The 24,464-nt window shown below is 37.1% G+C and overlaps 1 protein-coding gene across 1 annotated transcript in view; it reads right to left on the reverse strand.

The window, feature by feature from the left end:
• Nucleotides 1-24,464, reverse strand: part of LOC136027290 (serine/threonine-protein phosphatase 6 regulatory ankyrin repeat subunit A-like) — a 117,799-nt gene that overhangs the window by 70,266 nt on the left and 23,069 nt on the right. The window contains exons 4-7 of the mRNA XM_065704388.1: nt 21,082-21,234; nt 18,304-18,507; nt 16,100-16,265; nt 5,610-5,738 (exon numbers count right to left, since the gene is read on the reverse strand). Of these exons, the coding sequence (XP_065560460.1) occupies nt 5,610-5,738; nt 16,100-16,265; nt 18,304-18,507; nt 21,082-21,234 (652 nt within the window). The remainder of the gene's footprint in view (nt 1-5,609; nt 5,739-16,099; nt 16,266-18,303; nt 18,508-21,081; nt 21,235-24,464) is intronic.

The following is a 24,464-nucleotide window of genomic DNA, read 5'->3' on the forward strand; positions in this document are numbered from 1 at the left end:
CGTGTTTATTTGTTTGTTTTTGTTTTTCCCAGGGGTGATCGTATCGAACCAGTGGTCCTAAAATGTCATGTGAGGGCTCATTGTAATGGAAATTAAAATTTCTAGTGCCCTTTTTAAGTGACCAAAAAATTGGAGGGTACATAGGCCCCCTCCCACGCTCATTCTTTTCCAAAGTCACCGGATCAAAATTCTGAGATAGCCATTTTATTCAGCATAGTCAAAAAACCTAAGAACTTTGTCTTTGGGGACGACTTACTCCCCCGCAGTCCCCGTGGAGGGGCTGCAAGTTACGAACTTTGACCAGTGTTTACACATAGTAATGGTTATTGGGAAGTGTAGAAACGCTTTTAGGGGGATTTTTATGGTTGGGGGATGGGTTGAAGGGAGGGGGTTATACGGGGGGAACTTCCCATGGAGAAATTTGTCATAGGGGAAGAGAATTTCCATGAAGGGGCGCAAGATGTATGATAATATCAGACAGGATTTTGATAGTACCACACAACTGTGATATTTTTTAAATACAGAATGAAAATGGTATACATATGCTACTCGTAATTTTTATTTTTGAAAATCAATACTTTTAGTGATATTTCTTTACTTAGTTTTTTTCGTTATTTGTTTTTCATTTCTATTTTTTTCGTTATTTGTTTTTCATTTCTATTTTTTTTCGTTATTTTTATTTTTAAATTTCTTTTTACCTTTCGTTATTTTCACTTCTTTTAATTTTCAAACTTGTTTGAAAATGTAACTGGGGTTTTTGTCGACCTCGGAATTTTTGGTATCTGATCTTTGAACTAATTTTAAAAAATACGTCTCTCAAAATTTTCATTAGATGCATTTTGGGGAAAAAAGCTTGGGGAAGGGCTAGTTGCCATCCGATCACTTTTGAATCTTAAAAAGGGCATTAGAGCTTCAAATTTCCGATCAAAGGAGCCCTCTCCGAAGTTTAAACGACCACCTCTGCTATATGAAGTGCCTCTGAAAAAAAATAGGAGCCTTTACTATAGGCAACGCTATAACGCTGCCTCTGATGGGGACTGTAAACCTCCATTAAAGGTCCTGACAGCATCAATTTTAACAGTGCCAAATTTCTTTTTATCAGCACAACATAACTTTTACAGGGATTTAGGCTCTTTTTGAAAATCTAAAAAAAAATAAGCACAACTTTAAATTACTGTTTATTGAAGAGTTGTGTTTTAGTTAAGGTCCTATACTTGTTTGGTATATCAGCTAAATACTCTAAAGTGATTAGTACTGTGTACGAGAACTACCTTATTGCAGTTACGGTAGGAAATAAGGTTAGTAGCTGGTTTTGTATAGAATCAGGAGTTAACCAAAGTTGCGTTCTATCTGCATTTATAGGGATTCAAGTGCTATGGAAGAGCATGAAATCATATTGGAACTCTCCTAGACTTAAATATAGTGGATGATATGAGCAACGTAGATAACAAAAAATGTTAGCAGATTGAATGAATTTTTTTAGGTTTTGAGAGGTCAGGGGGCAACCATAGGCTTGAAAATTAATCCTATGAAGGTCAAGTCGCTTAGACAAGGAATAAATAAAGGTGAAAAGGTTATGTTAGGTAACGAGAGGATCCATCAAGCGGTTACCTTCACTTAAATGGGTAGTATCATTAGTATAGATGGTGGATACAGTGAAGATGTAAAAAGTAGAATGGCCAAGGCCCCGGATGCTTTTCCACATTTGAAAAAACTTCAGAAGACTAGGAAGCAGACCAAGATTAGAATATTGGACGCTATAGTAATGACATGTTGTCAAGTATGGTTCTGAAACACGGGCGCAGTGGAAGACAGATGAGGTATCGCTAGATGTTTTCCTGCAGAATTGTCAACAGATTCTTTTGAGTACCCGTTTGACTGACCATAATTCAGACAGCGACCTGCACGAACCGTGTGATTCCATCCCGCTTTCTATGATTATAATGAGAGAAATATTGAGATGGCCAGGACACATTTTGCGGATGAACGGTGATATTCCTCTTCCCATTTGCCCATTCCTCTAGAGCCGGACTAAAAGCAGGTTGTCTCCTAACAGAGTGGGAAGAGATCGTAAGAAAGGAATAAAGGAAATTAGAACTTCTATGGAGAGTGTGAATGAGTAAGCTTCGAATAGATTGGGATTGAGGAGAAACTGCACGGCTGGTCGGCCTCGACCAGCCATATTGCAGGGAGTTGTTATTGTAAGTAGTGTAATAGTAATTCAATTGAAACACAATTAGAATCACTATCTCAAAAAAGTATTGCATAGAAAATATTAGTCACTTTGAAAAAATTTAACAACCGGTATTTCCGATTCCTGCTACTATTTTAGAGAGTTGATAAAAGATGAAGAATAGAACGCACAATATCTAAAAGGATATCATGGCTAGGCATCTATTGAAAATAAGTCGATTATCAAGAGTTCATATTATTTCTGGACATAGAACGACCGCATTTCTATTAGACAACCATGATCAAAAAGATTGTAATAAGGAAGAGTAAGTAAGAGAGTAGCGACTCACACTAATAGTACTCGAAACTCTAAAAAAAGGACTTTTAATAACAATACGTAAACCAAAAGAATGAAACTTTTACCATGATTCTAAATACTTAAAACTCATTAAGTTTAAATTTACTCACCAAAAGTTGCCAGGTCGAGAAATTTAACCTGGTTTTGGAGAAAGGGGTAAAATAACCAAAAGTAAATTGATTATGAAAAAAAATGAGAAAAAAAGTACATTCTAGAGAACCGCAGTGCAGAGTTTCCAAGCGCTTATCTATAAAAATGCCAAGTTTTTATTTTTTCCCAGAAAAATGGCCATGGATGCTAAAAGTAAAAGTTGGCTAATGCATATAAAATTTGTTAGGCATTAAGATAACAACCATAAGCTACGACCCAGAATGATTTGCCTGAATTTTGAAAGAGATAAAACATGCCCATAAAGGGGAGCGATTTTGACGAAAATTACTATCAAATCCAGTATATGCATGATACTGAATCTTACACAGCCCCTCCCTTCTTTACGCTATACTTTGAATTTTGCCCTCAAAGATTTAAGAAAAAACTCTCAAACACAATTCCCATAGGAATGGGAGAAAATTTATTCTATACAATACCTCAAGAATGAAAGAGCTTATTGATGAGCATTTGCTTTAAACAATAAAATTTCTAATTCAAGTATTTAAAAGACAATTGGTAAATAGAATACCAAAGAGTTAACACTGACTACATTTGTTGCACTTATAAATGATTTGAATAAAGCACCATACAATTTAGTGTAAATATATAAGATTGAAGAGGGGCCTGCCCCTCTCATAAACAGAATGGAGAGAGAGAGGGAGAGAGAGAGAGAGAGAGAGAGAGGAGAGAGAGAGAGAGAGAGAGAGAGAGAGAGAGAGAGAGAGAGAGAGAGAGAGAGAGAGAGAGAGAGAGAGAGAGAGAGAGAGAGAGAGAGAGAGAGAGAGAGAGAGAAGAGAGAGAGAGAGAGAGAGAGAGAGAGAGAGAGAGAGAGAGAGAGAGAGAGAGAGAGAGAGAGAGAGAGAGACAGAGAGAGAGAGAGAGACAGAGAGAGAGAGAGAAAGAGAGAAAGAGAGAAGAGAGAGAGAGAGAGAGAAAGAGAGAGAGAGAGAGAGAGAGAGGGTTTATTTAAACAACAATTGTAGCTCAAATGTCTAATTTGACGTTGAAATACAAAACATGTTATTATGCATTATTATATATTGACGTAAAAAAGGGACGAAAGAGTTCTGGTAACTGTTTGTCTGAACACGCACAGGCACAAGTTTTAGCTTCTGTCTCGTACAGCTGACTCTGTCAGAGCTTCTTGGGGTTAACATGTCACGGTGAGCGGGGTTAGACAGCAGCATTTTGTCAAACTTCAGAATAAGGTCACCCGAACGGAGTTCCAAACTTTGGAGTTCAGGGTTGCTAGGGCATCGTGGTAGGAAATGTCTCTATTACTTGGGATGATCCTGGTTGCCCGTTTTTAGACTGACTCCAGTTCCTGCATTAAATAGGCGGTTTTTAATACTGACGGGCCACAGACGGGAAAGGCGTATTCAAGTATGGGCGTACATAGCATGTGTATGCCCGTTGAAGGTTGTGAGCGTTGCACCTGAAGCGACGCATATTTGAAAGGGTTTGCAGAGATGCGTTTGCTTTACTGGTCATACTATTAATATGGGTAGTAAAGGTGCAATCATGTGAGAAAATGACATCTAGTATTTTCACCTCACTCACAACAGGGAAAAGAACTTCAGAGGGACGAAGTCTCTCTTTAGCGGGTTCAGACTAAGTATTGTTGGCTTAACAGAATTAATAGTCAATTTTGTATCAGGGCATTGTGAACTTAGTAGATCAAAAGTGATTTCAGGGAATTGTTTGGTGGGGACATTGCCGTGAAGAATATAGGGGAGTAACAGCAACAAATCGTCGACAAATTTGTGTTTGTCGGTATCTTCTACCAGCAAGTAGTTGATGATGACAAGATACCACATTGTCCTATATTAGCGAAACAGAAAAACTAAATTTCGATAACAATAAATACTTTAAAAAAAATCACCTTTGGGGTGATTCCAGCCACATGGACTAAATTTATATAAACAAAAATCCAGACACATAGCACTATAAAAATTTTAATACTAGGAGCGGAGGGTTGAGGAGGTAGCATCAATCTCCTATACATAATAACTCTTGTTTGTCATAGTGTTAGTGTTGCTCAGTACTTTCATTTGAATAACAGTATTTTATATTTTTTTTCATTCTTTACATAAAAAAAAACTTTTTGGTCCATCTTTTGTTGGGGAGAATTTTTTTACATTCGTTTCTGAGAGTTAGGCTTCGACAGCGACTAACAAGAGGAAGGAGAATTTAAGGTCTAAGAAGAAAATGAATCCAGGAGTCGTTTATTAGGTTCAATGATAAAAGATCAGGAAAAGACACATATTCATAACGCTTTATTTCCAGTAGTACAGGTAGAGTGCATATGAAAGTAAATAAGAAGGGTAATTTTACAGATAGGTATGTAGTGCGTAAGAATACGTTGGGTGGTCTTCGCGCTAATTATGCTGAAGTATTTTTCTCTTAGTCATGGATGGTCTCTCCCACCTTCTTTCCAACTTACCCTTTTAAATGGAGATATAGCTCTGGAAACATAAATAGTGTATCAAGAAGCAGAATCTGATACTTTGAGTATCCTGACTCACTTTCGGGAAGAAACTATTAGATAGATCTTTTGACTTTGGGCAAGACAATAAACAAAATATTCCCATTCGGAAATGTCACATATAGCAGCAGTTTATGCAGACAAATATTTCTTGCAAAGCCATTTGCATAAGTTGATCAAGGCTTGCCACCAGAGCTCAGAATAAAATCTGGGTTAGTCATGTCAACTGAAAACATGTGTGAGAAACAATTGGCTAACACAGTGCGAACAGAACTATCCAGTTGCAGCAAATGTCTTAAATCAAGTTTTGCAAGGCCACCAAGCTTTTTCTGTAGCCGTATGAGGCAGTACAATACCAAACACACAGTTTTTTCTTCAGAAACAGCTAAATTCTCAAGCATTCATTATTTTTAAATAAAGTAAATTTTCAGGTACCGCACTCACCTTTAGCTCCTTTCCTTTCCGCGTTAGCCCCTATAGAGAGAAGAGTTCCGACAAGTAGATCATGACCATGCATAGCAGATAAATGAAGAGTCGTCCAGCCTTCTTTGTCTGGCACATCCACTTGAGCCCCTATGATAATTCACCATTTAAGTAAAATATAGAATCTTGGTCAATTTCTTTCTAACCCTGTCAATCATAATTGATCAAAATGTTCTAATAAGTTGTTAATAAAACTTGAAGGAAAACGTAAGGCACAAGTGGGCCTAAAACTTCGTTTTTTTCCCTGTTTTTGGTCCCTTTTACCAGCCTATTTGAAAGGATCCTCTGCCAAAACTTTTACTAGAATCAAAATTCAAAATTAACAAAGAACAGTTTTTAACAAGTTTAAATTTAATCAACTATATCCAGAATCATATGTATTAATAACTTTTTTTTTACTAATTTTTCTTCTCTTCATAATAGCACAGAAACCTTCCTATAAAATTCCATTTTTTAGAGTTTCGGTTACTATTGGTCCGGGACGCTCCTTACTACAGTTCGTTACCAAGAACTATTTGAAACTGTTATATTTTCGTCCCATCTACACACAAATGTGTATATATTTAAATATCTATAACTTTGCCAAAGAATCCCCGGCGGTAACGTTTCAAGGTTAACGTACGATAACAGGTTAACAAAAGTAACGAACAAAGGAAATGTGTGACGAGGGTCATCAAGCGAACGTCGAACATAAAACATTAAGTATTTATTAAAATAGTCATAACAGTTCTCAATCTTTCTAAATTTATTATCCTTGAAGCCTTTGTTATTTTTTTTTTAAAAAAACGTGATGCGTTCTGCTTCGAAAATTCTACAAAATTTATTATCTTGTGAATGCAAAAATTTACCTTGAACTATGACGAGGTCTGCAATACAGCAGACAAATTTCCCCCCTGTCTATTTCATGGGTTTAGGCAAAAAAATCCGTACAGCAGAATACAATTCTAATATAAAAGAGTGTTAGTAAATCAATTTTGACTTGAACATGCAAATACAACAATTTTGCACTCAGAATGCAACATCACTTGTAATACCATATATTAAGGATTTTCAAAGGCTAAAGCACGAATCCAAGGTTATACTGCGTCCTCTTTTTTTTAAAGGATACTTTTTAAAACAAAAAATTCATTTCAATTCAACAGTGCAGGTGGAAAACTGGTTTTTAACATCATATAAAACAATATTGATTTAATATTAAAAACTACTTCTATTTAAAAAAAATAATTTATTGAAAATTTGGTAAAAAAAAATTAGTTTATAGCCTCATTTACCATATTGAAATCTAAATAACCTCTTTTACTACTTCTGGTAACATACAAGGTCAATTCAAATAATCACCCATGTATGCAGGGTAATTTGGTTCAAACAATGTATTTTACGCAAAAACTTCTATTGTTATTGCACCCCATAACACCTCTTGTTCATACCGTCAAGAGAACCATTTCCACCACAGTTTTTGGGCCAGTTGTGGTCTATCTAATTCACTAAAGTGAATTAGTGACCGAAACAACTTGATTTTAAATTTGAACCCTGTATTAGTAAAGAGCTTGTGAAAATTGTTAAATCAAATTCTGCTGGAGTTGATGGATTGTCTCTTAGTGCATTCAAAGTTGTTGCTGGAAATATACTTCCTTGTCTACTTTTTATTATTAATCTGTCACTAGAAACAGGAATATTTCCAGAGCAACTAAAGACAGCGAGTATAATACCCCTTCATAAAGGTGGTTGCAAACGAGAAATCGAAAACTGGAGGCCGATATCTATTCTTCCCTTATTCTCAAAGCTCCTGGCGAAAGTAGTACACAGTCGGCTTTATACTTTCGAACAAAATAATGAATTATTAAGTGAAACTCAGTTTGGCTTCCGTAAAGGGCATTCTACAACGCATGCTTTGCAACACCTTGTTGATTTTGTGGATAATGTGTTTGAGAGAGGGGATATACCAATGTCTATTTTTATTGATATCCGTAAAGTGTTTGATACTGTGGTTTTTACAGTGTTGATTAAAAGGTTGGAATCACTAAGTATTCGTGGAAACTGTTTAGAATTGTTTAAAAGCTACCTAACAGGGAGATCACTTAGAGTGTAGTTAATAATGTTATGTCTTCGGAGTTTTCGGTTAGGTGCGGAGTACCTCAAGGGCCAGTGCTCGGTTCATTATTTTATTTAGTGTATGTTGATTCCATACGTTTTTACCTGAAGGAAGCCCTGCAATATATCGTTTGCTGATGACACTGCTTTGAACTTATTTGGAAAGTCTATATATGAGTTGGTAAGTAAAGCAAATCGTGTACTGGAAAGACTCGAAGTGTTCATGAATGTAAACTTTCAATGTGTTAATGTAAGACATTTTTGATGACTTACAGAAGAGTGGGTTGTCCTGTTGATTTAAATGACCTGGTTACACTGTACGGAGAGCCTGTTCAGCAGGTTGGTAAACTGCGATACCTAGGATTCATAGTGGATTGTCATCGGTCGTGGAAAAATTATAGAAGCTATTTCTGCTAAGATTTCCCGTGCTGTAGGCATACTTCGACGTTTTAAACATTTACTGCCACAGAATATTCTTCTTACACTTTATTATTAATTAATTTACCCCTATATAGCTTATGGTTACTTTATCTGGAGTAGTAATTTTTTTTACTAATTATAAGCGAGTGCAGGTTCTTTAGAATAAAACGATTAGGATTATTGATAAATATGTTAAAGAGGTCCATGAAACTAGTGCTTGTTATAAATTACTGAATCTGTTAAATGTTGGACAAATTAGAGATTTTCAAGCTTCTATATTTTTTTATCAGTGTATGAATGATCTAGTCCCTGCGATTTTTAAGAAGGTTCATTGTTATAGCACTTAGTATTAACCAAGTGACATATAGCGATCGCAAATTCTGTCGGTATGTCAGTCGGTTTGTCTGTCTATCCCGGTTTTGCTAGTTTAGGCACTTCCAGATAAGCTAAGATGATGAAATTTGGTGGGCTTATCAGGGACCAGACCAGATTAAATTAAAAGCAGTCGTTTCCCTGATTTGACCATCTGGGAGGGGGAAGTGGGGGTACGGTTAATTCGGAAAAAATAGAAAAAATGAGGTATTTTTAGCTAACGAACGGGTGATCGGATCTTAATGAAATTTGATATTTAGAAGGATATTGTGTCTTAAAGCTCTTATTTTAAATCCCGATTGGACCTGGTGACATTGGGGGGGAGTTGGAGGGGAAACCGGAAATCTTTGAAAAAGTGATAATTGAGGTATCTTCATCTTACGAATGGGTGATCGGACCTTAATGAAACTTAATATATACAAAGAATTTATGTCTCATATGCTCCATTTTTAATTCGAATCGGATCTGGGGACATAGGGGTTTGGACAGGGAAAACAGAAATCTTGGAAACAGGAAATCTTAGAAAACGCTTAGAGTGGAGAGATCGGGATGAAACTTGATGGGAAGAATAAGAAAAAGCTCTAGATGCGTGATTGGCATAATTTTACCAGATCCGCTCTTTTTGCGGGAGTTGGGGGGGGGGGTGTTAATTCGGAAAAATTAGAAAAATCGAGGTATTTTTAACTTAAGAACGGGTGACCGGATCTTAATGAAATTTGATATTTAGAAGGAACTCATGTCTCACGAGCTCTTATTTTAAATCCCGACCAGATCTGGTGACATTGAGCGAAGTTGAAGGCAAACCGGAAATTTTGGAAAACGCTTAAGAGTGGAGAGATCGGGATGAAACTTGGTGGGTAGAATAAGCAAATGTCGTAGATACGTGATTGATGTAACCGGACTGGATCTGCTCTCTTTGGGGGATTTAGGGGGGTCCAGTACTTTGGCGAGTTTGGTGCTTCTCGACGTGCTAGGACGATGAAAATTGGTAGGCGTGTCAGGGACCTGCACAAATTGACTTGATTAAGTCGTTTTCCCCTATTCAACCATCTGGGGGGGGGGGCTGAAGGGAGAGGAAAAATTAGAAAAAATGAGGTATTTTTAACTTACGACCTGGGTGATCGGATCTTAATGAATTCTGATATTTAGAAGGACCTCGTGTCTCGGAGCTCTCACTTTAAATCCTGACCGGCATTAAGCCTCTGATTTTCCTTTTAAATCAATCTATTGATTCTTCAAATTTTGCTAGAGCTCATACCATATGAGCTCTTGGCTCTTCCAGCCTCGTCACAAGTGCCATATGAGCTCTTAGCTCTTGTTTGAATAGCCAAGTACATGACTATGAAACGAGAAACAGTGATAATATAGCAATTGAGTCAACAGGTACAGATAGATCAGCATCTACGGTAAGATATATGGGCCCACTTATTTGGAATAAGTTGCCAGTGAGTATTAGGATGGCTGAACACCTGCTTTCATTTAAGAACGAAAATAAAAGATCATTTGTTAGAAAGTATTTTTTTTTCTATATAGGGAGGGGATGGCTGGGAAGGAGTCTGTGGAGTGTGGTATAGGGCGATTTTGGGGGCTGTTTTGTGTTGTTTTTTTTTTGTTGGGGGGAAGTAAATATTGTGTTTTTTAAAAAAAATAAGAGTGATTGATTTGAAGTTTGAGTTGATTATGGTTATGTTGTGATTTTTAATGGAATATATTTTTTTTTACTTGTTATTGCCGAACGTCTACAAAACTGTAAAGTTTTTCTTGGTACAACAACATTTTGTAAAAGATGTGTTTTGGTTTTGTATGTGAAGAAAATAAATTTCTCTTCTCTTTCTCTATAGTTCCTCTTTATTTAAAAAAAGACAGCTGTTATTTCTTTATGTAAACCAAATATTAGAAAAAATGAATTTTATTATGAATTAGAAAAATTCTGAAAAATTAGAAAAAATCATGTATTTTTAACTTACGAACGGGTGATCGGATCTCAATGAAATTTGATATTTAGAAGGATATCGTGTCTCAAAGTTCTTATTTTAAATCCCGACCGGATCTGGTGACATTGGGGGGAATTTGGGTTGGGGGAACACAATATCATGGAAAACGTTTAGATTGGAGGGATCGGGATGAAACCTGGTGGGAAAAATAAGCAGAAGTCTTAGATACGTGATTTACATAATTGGAACGGATCCGCTCTATTGGAGGGGGGGTTAATTCTGAAAATTAGAAAAAATTACGCATTTTTATCTTACAAAGGAGTGATCGGATCTTCATGAAACTTCACATTTAGAAGGACCTCGTAACTCGGATCTCTTATTTTAAATCTCAACCGGATCCGACGTCATTGGGGGGGAGGCGGAAATCTTAGAAAATACTTAAAGCGGAGAGATCAGGATGAAACTGGATGGAAAGAATAATAAGCTTTCTAAGATACGTGACTGACATAACCGGACCGGATCTGCTCTCTTTGGTGGAATTGGAGGGGGGGGGTAATTTAGAAAAATGATGTATTTGTAACTTACGAAAGGGTGACCAGATTTTAATTAAATTTGATATTTAGAAGGATCTTGTGCTTTAAAGCTCTAATTTCAAATTCCGACCAGATCCTTTGACATTGGGGGAGTTGGAGGGGGAAACCGGAATTCTTGGAAAACGTGAAAATTGGGGTATTTGTATCTTACGAATAGGTGATCGGATCTTAATGAAACTTGACATTTAGAAGGAATTCATGTCTCAGAGCTCTTATTTCAAATCCCGACCAGATCTTTTGACATTGGAGGGAGTTGGAGGGGGAAATCTTGGAAAACACTTGGAGTGGAGGAATCGGGATGAAGCTTGGTGGATAGAATAAGCAAATGTCCTTGATACGTGATTGACGTAACCGTACCGGATTCGCTCTCTTTGGAGGAGTTGGGGGGAGGGGTTCAGTGATTTGGCGAGTTTGGTGCTTCTGGACGTACTAGGACGATGAAAATTAGTAGGCGTGTCAGGGAGCTGCGCAAATTGACTTGATAAGGAGGGCAACTGGGCCTCCTCCCCCTACTTTTTTCTCAAAATCATTCGATCAAAACTATGGGAAAGTCATTTATCCAAATAAATAAATATGCAAATTTCGCTTTAATTATTCATCTGCGGAGGGCCGAAATCAAAACATGGATTAACTAAAAAACGTTCAAAAATTAAATAAAAAAACAAGTTTTTTTAACTGAAAGTAAGGAGCAACATTAAAACTTAAAACGTTACCCCGTATATGAAAGCTAAAGTTTTTAATTGTTTTAAAAAGTAGAACTGTGGCAAAGAGTCAAACTTTAGCGTAAAGAGCGAGGGATTGCGGAGGGGACAACCCATTTCATATACGGAGTAATTTCATATAAGGAAGTATGTGCATATTGCCTTTTCGTCAGTTGTACATCCCCCTCATCATGCCCTGAAAGTTTCCACTTAATATTCTTAAGCCATTCATAAAATTAAAAACCTTCATTTCGATCTGAGTGTTTCTATTTCTCATAATATCAGAAAAAAAACGTTATAACCAAGATTACCGAAAAAATGAATTTAATTCAAAGAAGATACCTGCAGTATACTGATATACTGCAGTATTGAACTAGCTCTCAAAGGGATTACACCTGTTTGAACTTTTGAATTGTTTGAACTTGATTCCTTACCAATGAATTAATTCAGTGACTACAGAAATTGTGCAATCTGATACTTGAATCTATCACACAATCAGATTTTTGGCGTTTTGAATTGAGAAAATTAGATACGATAGCCAAGTGTGGTGTGTAGAGAATAATGGATATAATTTGCCTGCGCGTTAATTACACTTTTTAGGTCGAGAAGGATTAGAAGTTGGGCCTACCTCGCACAGTTTGGACTGATTGTTCACTTGGATACATTAGTGAGGCTCGGCCCTCACGGAAAGATAAGTTTCTTTCACTTTATAATCTTTCATTTACTAGGCATGAATCTGCGAACATTAAAATCGGTAATTTATTCCTAACCAAATTCACGGGCTATCCCGTCTGGCCAATTCGAGTTCTAGAGGTAATGACGACGAATACCGGAGATTGCAAATGGACTGTTTTTTGCTACGGCAAAACATACGTTTTTTGCTACAGCAAAAAAGGGGCTGTTCCCTCTTCAACGCCCTGCTCTTTGCGCTAAAGTTTGACTCTTTCTCTCAACTCTAATTTTTAAAACAGTAAAAACTTAAGCGTAAAGAGCAGGGAGTTGAAGAGGGAACAGTCCCTTTCAGATAAGAGGTAATTCCTGTTCGTTTTAAGTTTTAATGTTGCTCCTTATTTTCAGTTAAAAAAAAACTTGTTTTTTTATTTAATTTCTGAACGTTTTTTAGTTAATCCATGTTTTGATTTCGGCTCTCCGCAGATGAATAATTAAAGCGAAATTTGCATATTTATTTATTTGGCTAAATGGCTTTCCCATAGTTTTGATCGAATGATTTTGAGAAAAAGGAGGGGAGGAGGCCCAGTTGCCCTCCAATTTTTTGGGTACTTAAAAAGGTAACTAGAACTTATAGTTTTTTACGAACGTTTCCATTAGTAAAAGATATATGTAACTTACGAATTAGCTTACGTAACAAACTTCTATATTCGTACGTTTTTATTATGTATATGAGAGGGTTCACCCACTGGTCAATACCTCGCTCTTTACACTAAAGCTTAAATTTTGTCCCCTGAATCACAAAGGCCGTAGAATAAATAGTAGAAATTACTAAAAATGCTTTAGCGTAAAGACCGATGTATTAGGAGGAGGTGAACCCCTTACATGCATAATATTTTCTGTTCGTTTTAATTTTTAATGCTACTCCTTACTTTCAGTTGAAAAACTTTTGCATATTTATTTTTTCATTGCTTTTTAAATAATGTTAGAAAATACTGCGCCCCCTTTATGGAAATCTTCTTCCCCCATGACAAATTCCTCCGTGGAAAGTATCCCCCACATAACCCTCTCTTCTCAACCCCTCCCCCCCAAACCAAAAAATCTCCCTGAAAACGTCTGTACACTCCCCAAAAACCATTACTATATGCAAACACTGGTCAAAATTTGTAACTTGCAGCCCCTCCCACGGGGACTTTGGGGGAGTATGTCCTCCCCAAAGACATAGTTATATGGTTTTCCGACTATGCTGAATAAAATGGCTATCTCAGAATTTTGATCCAACGACTTTGGGGAAAAAACTTGCGTGGGATGGGGCCTAGGTGCCCTCCAATTTTTTTGGTCACTTAAAAAGGGTACTAGACCTTTTCATTTCCGTTCGAATGAGCCCTCTCGCAAAATTTTAGGACCACTGGGTCGATACGATCACCCCTGGAAAAAAAAACAAAAAAAAACAAAAAACAAAAAAAAAACAAATAAACACGCGTCCGTGATTTGTCTTCTGGAAAAAAATTTACAAAATTCCACATTTTTGTAGATAGGAGCTTGGAACTTGTACAATAGGGTTCTCTGATAAGCTGGATCTGATGGTGTGATTTTCGTTAAGATTCTATGACTTTTAGGGGGTGTTTCCCCCTATTTTCTAAAATAGGGCAAATTTTCTCAGGCTAGTAAATTCTGATGGTTAGGACTAAACTTGATGAAACTTATATATTTGAAATCAGCATTAAAATGCGATTCTTTTGATGTAACTATTGGTATCAAAATTCCGTTTTTTATAGTTTTGGTTACTATTGAGCCGGGTCGCTCCTTACTACAGTTCGTTACCACGATCTGTTTGATTTCAAGATACACCAAAAACAAGAAAAAAACTGGATATTTAACTTATTTACAATAATTTCAAGTGACAGATCTACATGAAGGAGACTTGCATTTTATAAGGCTGCTTCTTTTACCTTGAAACACCAATAATTAAGTTTATAGAATTTCCTCGTATGAAGGTTCACAGCGAAGATTATATATGAAATAAGATAGTAAAATGAAATTGAAAAAAAAAGAAAGAAGAAACATCTGCCAAATAGCTTCACTTTTCAGTACTAAATTGGTATGATACTGAAACAGGGCGAAGAGAGAAAAAGGAAAAATATAAGTGAACGTGTCAGAAATTACTTGTGCCTTATCAAATTTTTTGTTTGTATAGAAAACAACCATTCCCAAATACTTCTAATTACATTTTAAAACATGTATATGATGTCAGTGTTGCAGACACAGGTTTGATAGTTGAGCATTGAGTTTGAAAAGCTACAACGCATGGATAAAAACACTTCTATGGAAATAAATTCAGTTTTCGAGTTCTCCATTTCCTTTAAAAGCCTATCAATACTGAAACTTAATTTTTACACTTGTCATAGCAAAATCATTGTAATCAGCAAAATTTCTTTGCGTGATCAGATTCCCAAAGTAGTAAACCACCAAATTGACAAAGTAAACCACCACCGAATCACTAGAGGATTATTTAGCCTACTTTATTACTTATAACCTTTGGTAAATAGGCAGTGTTTTGTATGACTCACAGGGTGATGATGATCCAACCTGCAATAACAGATCCATGACTCCTACACCTATGGGTCCAAAGATACTGAATGATGTAGAAGAAATATACTGACAATATTTGGCAACTATTTGTCTTTGTATTTGAAAATTTTTGTCGGTTAAAATTGTGACATAATTTATAACGACACGGAAAAAACCCCTTTGGAAACAGTGTATTTTTTTAGCCAGAGCTAGCGGCCAAATACTTGCCTATCATTCAGTAAATAGTTTTGTAATCCCATAGATACAATATACAAAAACCTCAAACCCCTTGACACCAAATTACGCTAGTTATTCCATATGTCATTTCTTTAATTTCCTTTAGTTTATTTCTGATATTTGCCACCAATGAGACCTCTTAACTGTCTCAGCTTCTCTTATGTTATTTTGTGAAAATAGAGTCCACCAAAACAATGTTTGGATAAGTAGCATCCGTATTGATAATCAGAAAACGCAAAAGAAACATTTTTTTCAAAAATAATATTGCTTCAGAAACGGCCAATGAAATCATTTTTACCCTCAGGAAATGTTGTGTCAACCCTCAATATGGTTTGAAGCCGGTACCCTGAGAGACCTGTACCATTCAAGCACTACAGGGCAGGATCCAAAACACTTTTGTACCTAACCAGAGCCAACTAAAACAGTAATGAAGTCTCGAAGATTACGAGCAGGCTTTGGTTAGGTAAGTTCAGCAAGGTACCGACTCCAAATTCTTTACAGAGCTGCAAATGTCCCATATTTTGACGTATTTCTCCAGCATCAATGGATATAATTAAAACCGTATCCCCCCTCCTAAAAAATCAGGATTTTCGAATGTGCTTTTGTTGCTTCTTCTTTTTTATTATTTGCAATCCCTTGAGAAAATTTTTTGGATACCTACCTGTATATACCACTCACAATTGAACAGTTAGCATTTTTTAATTTAAATGCTGACGATAATACTGCATATGGCGGCAATTTCTTCCTAACAACTATAGTAAGTTGCTGAAACTAAAGTTATGTCCAGTTTCCCAATATCTTTGGCAGGACCAAATAACAATATATCCAAATTCATTTTCAAAGTAGTGTACAAAAAATATTACCATTATTCAGTAATGTTTGCGCCCCTCCAAATCTTCCATAGACCGCAGACAAGTGAAGGGGTGTTCTTCCATTGTCAGCTTGAACATTAATATTGGCTCCAAGTTTGATCAGCAAATCCAGACATTTCTCTGCATTCTGTATCATCGCAGCAATGTGAATTGGACTCTAAAAAAATTTATGCAAGCACCAACAACATTAAGAGCATAGGATTTATCACCATCAAAATCAGGTTATACAGAGCTATCATCGTAGAATGGTACCTAAAGCTAGACGGATCACAGCTATGTCAATTTAAAGAATGGTTGGAAAGAGCAAATGTTACAAAATCTTAAACCATCAAGTGGAATGTGCTTAATACTTAAACTTTATTTGAAAGTCCAAATTTAGTAGCCAGAAAGTTATTTATCGCTAGTTAGAGCTTTTGGTCCGCTACCAAGAAAATTTTTGGTGATACCCGTATTGTTTGCACTTCATAAACTATGTACGGTTCGCTATAATAAATTATAATAATTTTTACTGGTGAGCAGTGTTTCTTAATATATGTTGCATAATTTTTCTCCTTTCTTTTTTAAACTAAGATTTGCGGTACAAACAATAGCGAAGATACGCGACAATTTTGAATAACTGAGCTCCCTCAAGGGAAGTATAAAATAGATTAATTGAGGAGTTACTTATGCAGAAACTTTATTTCAGGTGTCACAACAGACTTTTTGGCAGCTACTTCTGACTTTTACTTTTCTCATGGGAGTAATCAGGACTAGCAATGTTACAATGAATAAATCTTGCAACCTCAATTCTGATAGGGATTTTTTTTTTATCAAAACCTTCTCTTATACGTGCACGTTATTATCAGCACCAACTGTGTCCAGAAAGTACCTCTGCATAGAAGAGTCTTAGCTATGCAGATTCACCGCCAAGGTCTGTCTAGATTAGCGCCTAAGCCTGGGTACGTTGTTCAAGCAGGTCATAATTCAGAAGCTGCTAAAGAAAGGGGAGAGAAGTTCACGAGAATATTCATATAAAAGTTGAGAGCGAAGCTATACCAATCAATGCTTCTACAGGGCTAAACCAATTCAGGCCACCATCATTTTAAAATATTGAATATAGCAAATACTAATCAAATATCCCCCTTAACATACCCTGAAAGTTTCAACTGAATTCCCTTAGGCCGCTCATGAGATATCACAGATACACAATTTTGACAACCTTGAGGGTATAGAGTGTCTTGATTTATTTCAAAATTCCATTCAACATGCCCTGACACTTTTAGCGTATTAACTTCGGCTGTTCTTGAGATACTACAGATATGTCCTTTCACCATCCAGATACACATAGTGTCATTTGATTTACTTCAAAATCTCCCTCTATATGCATTACAAGTTTCAACTAACTACCCTCTGCCAGTCCCAAGATATTACAGAGGCACCCTGTTGACAACCTGGATGCACATAGTTGCTTTTGATTACGCCAAACAGTCCCCTAAACGTGCCCTGAAAGTTCCCACTTAATAAACTTACCCGTTTCATATATATCGCAGACACGCTCTCTAGACAACCTTGGATGCACATACTTTCTTTCGATTCAGATCAACAACTCCAGGAACATGCCTCTGAAAACTCTTAACGCAATAAACCTTGACTGTTCATGGGATATTCCGAAATCAAATTTTTGACAATTTGAGTACACATAGTGTCTTCTGCATTAGTTTGGATCCCCTTCAACTTTTTCTGAGAGCTTCGACTTTATACCCTATTCAGTTCCTAACATACTGCACCTACGAGATTTTGACAACCTGGAAACACCTGAATCTTTCCGTTTGTATTAATAGTCCCAGTAGAAATTGTAATAGTAGTCGTAGTGATAGTAGCCGAAGCAGTAGATGTCGCAGCAATAGTAGCCAAAATAGTAGTAGTAGTTGCCATAGTAGTAGTCGTAGCAATAGTTGTCGAAGCAGTAGTAGTAGTCATGTTAGTAGTATTAGATCGTAATTCTGAAAGGCAAATAAAACAAAAAACAAATACAGATAAAAAAAAAACCTCTTTCCAATAGCGAATATTTCCAGTAGACTAAGTGGATGCACTTTCTGCACTCCTTTTTTTCGATGAAACGAATCAAACATTAAAAACTGAATTTGGCTAAAGGCCTACTTTGACTAATACAGCCTAGACGTTAAAAAGAAAAATCAGATAAATTAACAACTTACGAATCCCTCTTTATTTCTAAGATTTAAGTTGCAGTTTCTAGCAATGAGCTTGGGCACGACACCAAGTGCTCCGTAAAGACAAGCCAAATGAAGAGGAGTTTGTCCCTGCTTGTCACGTAGATTAACTTCAGCACCACAAGCAATCAGAACATCAACAGCCTCAGTCATATTACTAGCTGCAGCTAAATGAAGAGGAGTACTCAGCTGTAAAGAGAAAGAGACAAGGTGTATGGCAGGTCACGACTTCACACCAGAACTACCTTACTTTGAGGAAACTCAAGTCTGTAGAAGTAATCTTCGAATTGCAGCAAAGAAAGTTGCTAAAGGTCGCAAAAACAATGACAAAAAGTGAAAGCTCAGAAACACAAAAACTTGTAGAAAAACAGCAACACTCGTTTAAAATAAAAAAAATTCCATTGTACATTTATGACATCCAATTCATGAATAAAATGAAAGTAAATACAAACGTGATGTATTCTACTCTTTCCTTCCGTGTGAAAGAATGACTTTTTTATTTTGACAAAACTATATGTCTTTCCCTTGTGTACAATAAACAGATTACCGAGAATGAACTTAAGAACAAAAAACGGGACCGTGCGAAATTTTTCCCTTTGAAACTAATTTTCCATACGATATAAAGCTTTTCGATACCTTAAACAGAATTTCCATTTCATCATTTTTTGGTGTTGTGATTTTTCGGTACAAATTTGTGTTCTGCGGCCCAAAATGGAGTAAATTAGTAATTTATTGAGGCTCAATATATTCACTTATTATAAACAACACTAGTATTTTAAATATTCATTTTAATGAGCTTTGTGTCTGTTTCACACAGCCATTGACTGAAGATCATCAGCCCAGACAAAAGTATATCCCAATCGAGCTGTACCTGAAAGACTTCTATACAGCCAAGGGACGCAGCGTTTGCAACTACCCAACTCGTAGTTTCGAAGGGATAAAACAGATGCTTGCCGAATAGTTCAACACACAGACAATTTCAACTTAATTAAATCTACAGATGTTCAGGCTACACGGTGATCAGGCTGCAATTATATAAAATTTATCCAGAATTTAGCCAAACAAGAGCTATGAGCTCATATGGCACTTGTGACGAGGCCGGAAGAGTCAAGAGCCTAGAGCTCATATGGCATAAGCTCTAGCAAAATTTTAAGAATTAATAGATTGATTTAAAAGGAAAATCAGAGGCTTAATGCAGGTCGGGATTTTAAATAAGAGTTCTGAGACACGAGGTCCTTCTAAATATCAAAATTCATTAAGATGCAATCACCCACTCGTAAGTTAAAAAGAACTCATTTTTTTCTAATTTTTCCTCTCCCTTCAGCCCCCAAATGGTCAAATCGGGGAAAACGACTTTATTAAGTCAATTTGTGCAGGTCCCTGACACGCCTACCAATTGTCATCGTCCTAGCACGTCCAGAAGCTCCAAACTCGCCAAAACACTGGACCCCCCTAACTCCCCCAAAGAGAACGAATCCAGTCCAGTTACGTCAATCACTTATCTACGACATTTGTTTATTCCACCCACCAAGTTTCATCCCGATCTCTCCACTCTAAGCGTTATCCAAGATTTCCGATTTCCTCCGCCAACTCCCCCAATGTCACCAGATCTGATCGGGATTTAAAATAAGAGCTCTGAGACATGATTTCCTGAAATTTCATTAAGATCCCGTCACTTCTTCGAAAGTTAAAAATACTTCATTTTTTCTAATTTTTCAGAATTAACCCTCTCCCCGCAACTCCCCCAAACAGAGCGGATCCGTTCCAGTTATCCAACATTTTGAGTTCCCCCTCCGACTCCCCCCAATGTCACCAGATCTGATTGGGATTTAAAATAAAAGCTTTGAGACATGATATCCTTCTTAACATCAAATTTCATTATGATCCGATCACCCATTCATAAGTTAAAAATACCTCATTTTTTTCTAAATTTCCCGAATTAATCATCCCCCGCTCCCCCCCAGATGGTAAAATCGGGGAAATGACTATATCTAATTTAATCTCTTCTGGTCCCTGATACGCCTGCCAAATTTCATCGTCCTAGCTTATCTGGAAGTGCCTAAACTAGCAAAATCGGGTTGGTCTGTCAGACAGACAGACCGACAGAATTTGCGATCGCTATATGTCACTTGGTTAATACCAAGTGCCATAAAAATGGGCAAGCACTGATGTGTAAGGTGAATAGCATAAAATTGGAATTGATTGACTGACGAAATTGTAATCCCCAATATTTTAGAAAGCTTTAAAAGAAATTTAATAAGTAGTCCTTTTTCTGACTTTGATTCGAAGTTCCCACTCTAATTGTATCTTCATTGATGTAGGCGATAAGCGTAAGTTTGCCCCTCTCAGAGTTAATAATAATAATAATACTTTTAGCATAAATTACAGTGAGATTGAGAGGTTCGAAAGCGCCTAAATGTTCAATAATAAACCGTTTCGTTTCAAGTTCTAATATTTTGACTTACTTTTAGGTGATAAGTTTTTTTTTATTTTAATCCTGAAATGGACCCCGTTTTCTAGGTCCATAAGGAGGGTGCCAAAACAATAAAAAGGAAGTTTAATTCCCTCCCAGACGCCAATGAAATTTTTATTAAGATCAAATATAGAGAATCAGACGTTGGCTAGAATGGAAATGGTATTTTGATGTTATTGAGTTGGTGGCAAGTCATTTTTGTCTCCAAGAGGTGAGCTATACTGTTTGGGCTATCAGATGTTTATTGCGCAAATTTATGAATAGATTCACTTTACTTGAGTTTTACTCACCTCTTTATCCGTTGAATTAGGATCAGATCCATGCGATATTAGCAATCTGATAATGTCAGCATTCCCTTTAATAGCTGCCCAATGTAGAGGCAGTCTACCAAGTTTATCCGCAAAATCCATTGCAGTTCCTTTATTCAACAGCAGCTCTGTCATCTAGAAAAACAAATTTAAATGGCGTACAAAATAATTCAGGATTACACCACGTTACACCCTCCTTGACTTACTTATATCCCAAGCCAGATTAATTGAGCATCAAAGCCACACAAAACTCATGCGATCGATGGCATGGGTTAGTAGGATGGGAGTGATGGAACGATAGGAACAAGTGCATTACGTGCTCTAACCAGGATTAAAGGAACTCGACAAACTTAATAAGAGCTAAGAACTCATATGGCACTTGTGACGAGGCGAGAAGAGCTATGAGCCAAGAGATCATATGGTATGAGCTCTAACAAAATTCTATGAATCAATAGATTGATTTAAAAAGGAAAATAAGAGGCTTAAGGCCAGTCAGGATTTAAAATAAGAGCTCTGAGTCACGATGTCCTTCTAAATATCAAAATTCATTAAGATCCGATCACCCACTCGTAAGTTATAAATACCCAATTTTTTCAAATTTTTCCTCTCCCTTTAGCCCCCCAGATGGTCGAATCTGGGAAAACGACTTTATCAAGTCAAATTGTGCAGCTCCCTGACACGCCTATCAATTTTCATCGTCCTAGCACGTCCAGAAGCACCAAACTCGCCAAATCACTGAACCCCTCCCCCCAACTCCCCCAAAGAGAGCGAATCCATGACGATTCTGTCAATCACGTATCAAGGACATTTGTTTATTCTATCCATCAAGCTTCATCCCGATTCCTACACTCCAAGTGTTTTTCCAATATTTCCCCCTCTAACTCCCCCCAATGTCAAACGATCTGGTCGGGATTTGAAATAAGAGCTCTGAGACATGAATTATTTCTAAAAATCAAATTTCACTAAGATCCGATCATCTATTCGTAAGATAAAAATACCCCAATTTTCACGTTTTCCAAGAATTCTGGTTTCCCCCTCCAAATCCCCCTAACGTCACAGGATCTGGTCGGAATTTAAAATAAGAACTTTAAAGCACAAGATCCTTCTAAATATCAAATTTCATTAAGATCTGGTCACCCTTTCGTAAGTTACAAATACCTCAATTTTCAAAATTACCCCTCCCCCCAATTCCACCAAAGAGAGCAGATCCGGTCCGGTTATGTCAGTCACGAATCTTAGACAGGTTTTTATTCTTCCCATCCAGTTTCATCCTGATCTCACCGCTTTAAGTATTTATTATGATTTCCGCCGCCCCCCCCCCAACTGCCCCCCCAAATTACGCTTGATCCAGTTGAGATTTAAAACAAGAGATCTGAGTTACGAGCTCCTTCTAAATATGAAGTTTCATGAAGATCCGATCACTCCTTCGTAAGATAAAAATACGTCATTTTTCTTATTTTTCAGAATTAACCCCCCCCCCCCAATAGATCGGATCCGTTCCAATTATGTAAATCACGTATGTAAGACTTCTGCTTATTTTTCCCACCAAGTTTCCCATTCCCTCCAATCTAAGCGTTTTCCATGATTTTATGTTCCCCCACCCCAAACTTCCGCCAACGTCACCAGATCCAGTCAGGATTTAAAATAAGAGCTCTAAGACACGATATCCTTCTAAACATCAAATTTAATTGAGATCCGATAACCCGTTCGTAAGTTAAAAATACCTCATTTTTTCTAATTTTTCAGAATTAACCCCATCCCCCAACTACCCCAAAGAGAGCGGATCCGTTCCGGTTATGTCAATCATGTATCTAGGACTCGTGATTATTTTTTCCACCAAGTTTCATCCCGATCCCTCCACTCTAAGTGTTTTTCAAGTTTTAAGTTTCCCCCTCCCAACTCCCCCCCCCCAATGTCACCAGATCTGGTCAGGTTTAAAATAAGAGCTCTAAGCCACGATATCCTTCTAAATATCAAATTTCATTGAGATCCGATCGCCTGTTCGTAAGTTAAAAATACCTCATTTTTTCTAATTTTTCGGAAATAACCCCCCCCCCCAACTATCCCAAAGAGAGCGGATCCGTTCCGTTTATGTCAATCATGTATCTGGCACTTGTGTATATTTTTCCCATCAAGTTTCATCCCAATCCCTCCACTCTAATTGCTTTCCAAGTTTTAGGTTTCCCCCTCCCAACCTCCCCCCCCCAATGTCACCAGATCCGGTCGGGATTTAAAACAAGAGCTCTAAGACACGATATCCTTCTAAACATCAAATTTCATTGAGATCCGATCACCCGTTCGTAAGTTAAAAATACCTCATTTTTTCTAATTTTTCAGAATTACCCCCCCCCCCCCCAACTACCCCAAAGAGAGCGGATCCGTTCCGATTATATCAATCATGTATCTAGGACTTGTGTTTATTTTTCCCATCAAGTTTCATCCCGATCCCTCCACTCTAAGTGTTTTCCAAGATTTTAGGTTTCCCCCCTCCAACTCGCCCCAATGTCATCAGATCCGGTCGGGATTTAAAATAAGAGCTCTGAGATACAATATCATTCCAAACATCAAATTTCATTAAGATCCCATCACCCATTCATAAGTTAAAAATACTTCATTTTTTCTATTTTTTCCGAAATAACCGGCCCCCCACTCCCCCCCAGATGGTCAAATTGGGAAAACGACTATTTCTAATTTAAGATTGTCCCGTCCCTGATGGCCTGCCAAATTTCATCGTCCTAGCTTACCTGGAAGTGCCTAAAGTAGCAAAACCGGGACCGACAGACCGACAGACAGACAGACCGACAGAATTGGCGATTGCTATATGTCACTTGGTTAATACCAAATGCCATAAAAATCACAAGGTAACTGGAGATAGCTGACGTCATTTGGCTTTTTATTGGCTTCTGTTCTACACTTAAGTTTTGATTATAGCCCACGTGGTCATGCATGTGCGCAGAGCGGATCCCTCCCCCCTCCTCTAAACTCTCAATATACTTGCAGTTTTTCATTTAACTTCAAAATATGCCTATTTTTTACAATTTTTACATCTGGGATCCCTTCGTGAAATTCTTTTAAATTGAAACAGTTGATGCTTAAGATGGGAATCATTACATGATGGACAGAGTGAGTATTAAAAGTCTGAAACATTACTTCCCGCCCGAAATGTTTAAAATATTTGTAACTAAACTAGGCTTAAGAAAATAACTTTTGCGAAAAATTCTGAGCAGATATTTCCCAAATAAAGAACACTTAGTAGTAAACCAATTTAGGCTATACCGACTACTTTAATAGTAAACAATTTTCTGATAAACCTGGTCTAATAAAGTGTTATTCTTTTCCATTGACAGGTTCAGTTAAATGGGGAA

Source organism: Artemia franciscana, chromosome 5 (genome assembly GCF_032884065.1).
Source record: "Artemia franciscana chromosome 5, ASM3288406v1, whole genome shotgun sequence".
In the NCBI taxonomy this organism is placed as follows: Eukaryota; Metazoa; Arthropoda; class Branchiopoda; order Anostraca; family Artemiidae; genus Artemia; species Artemia franciscana.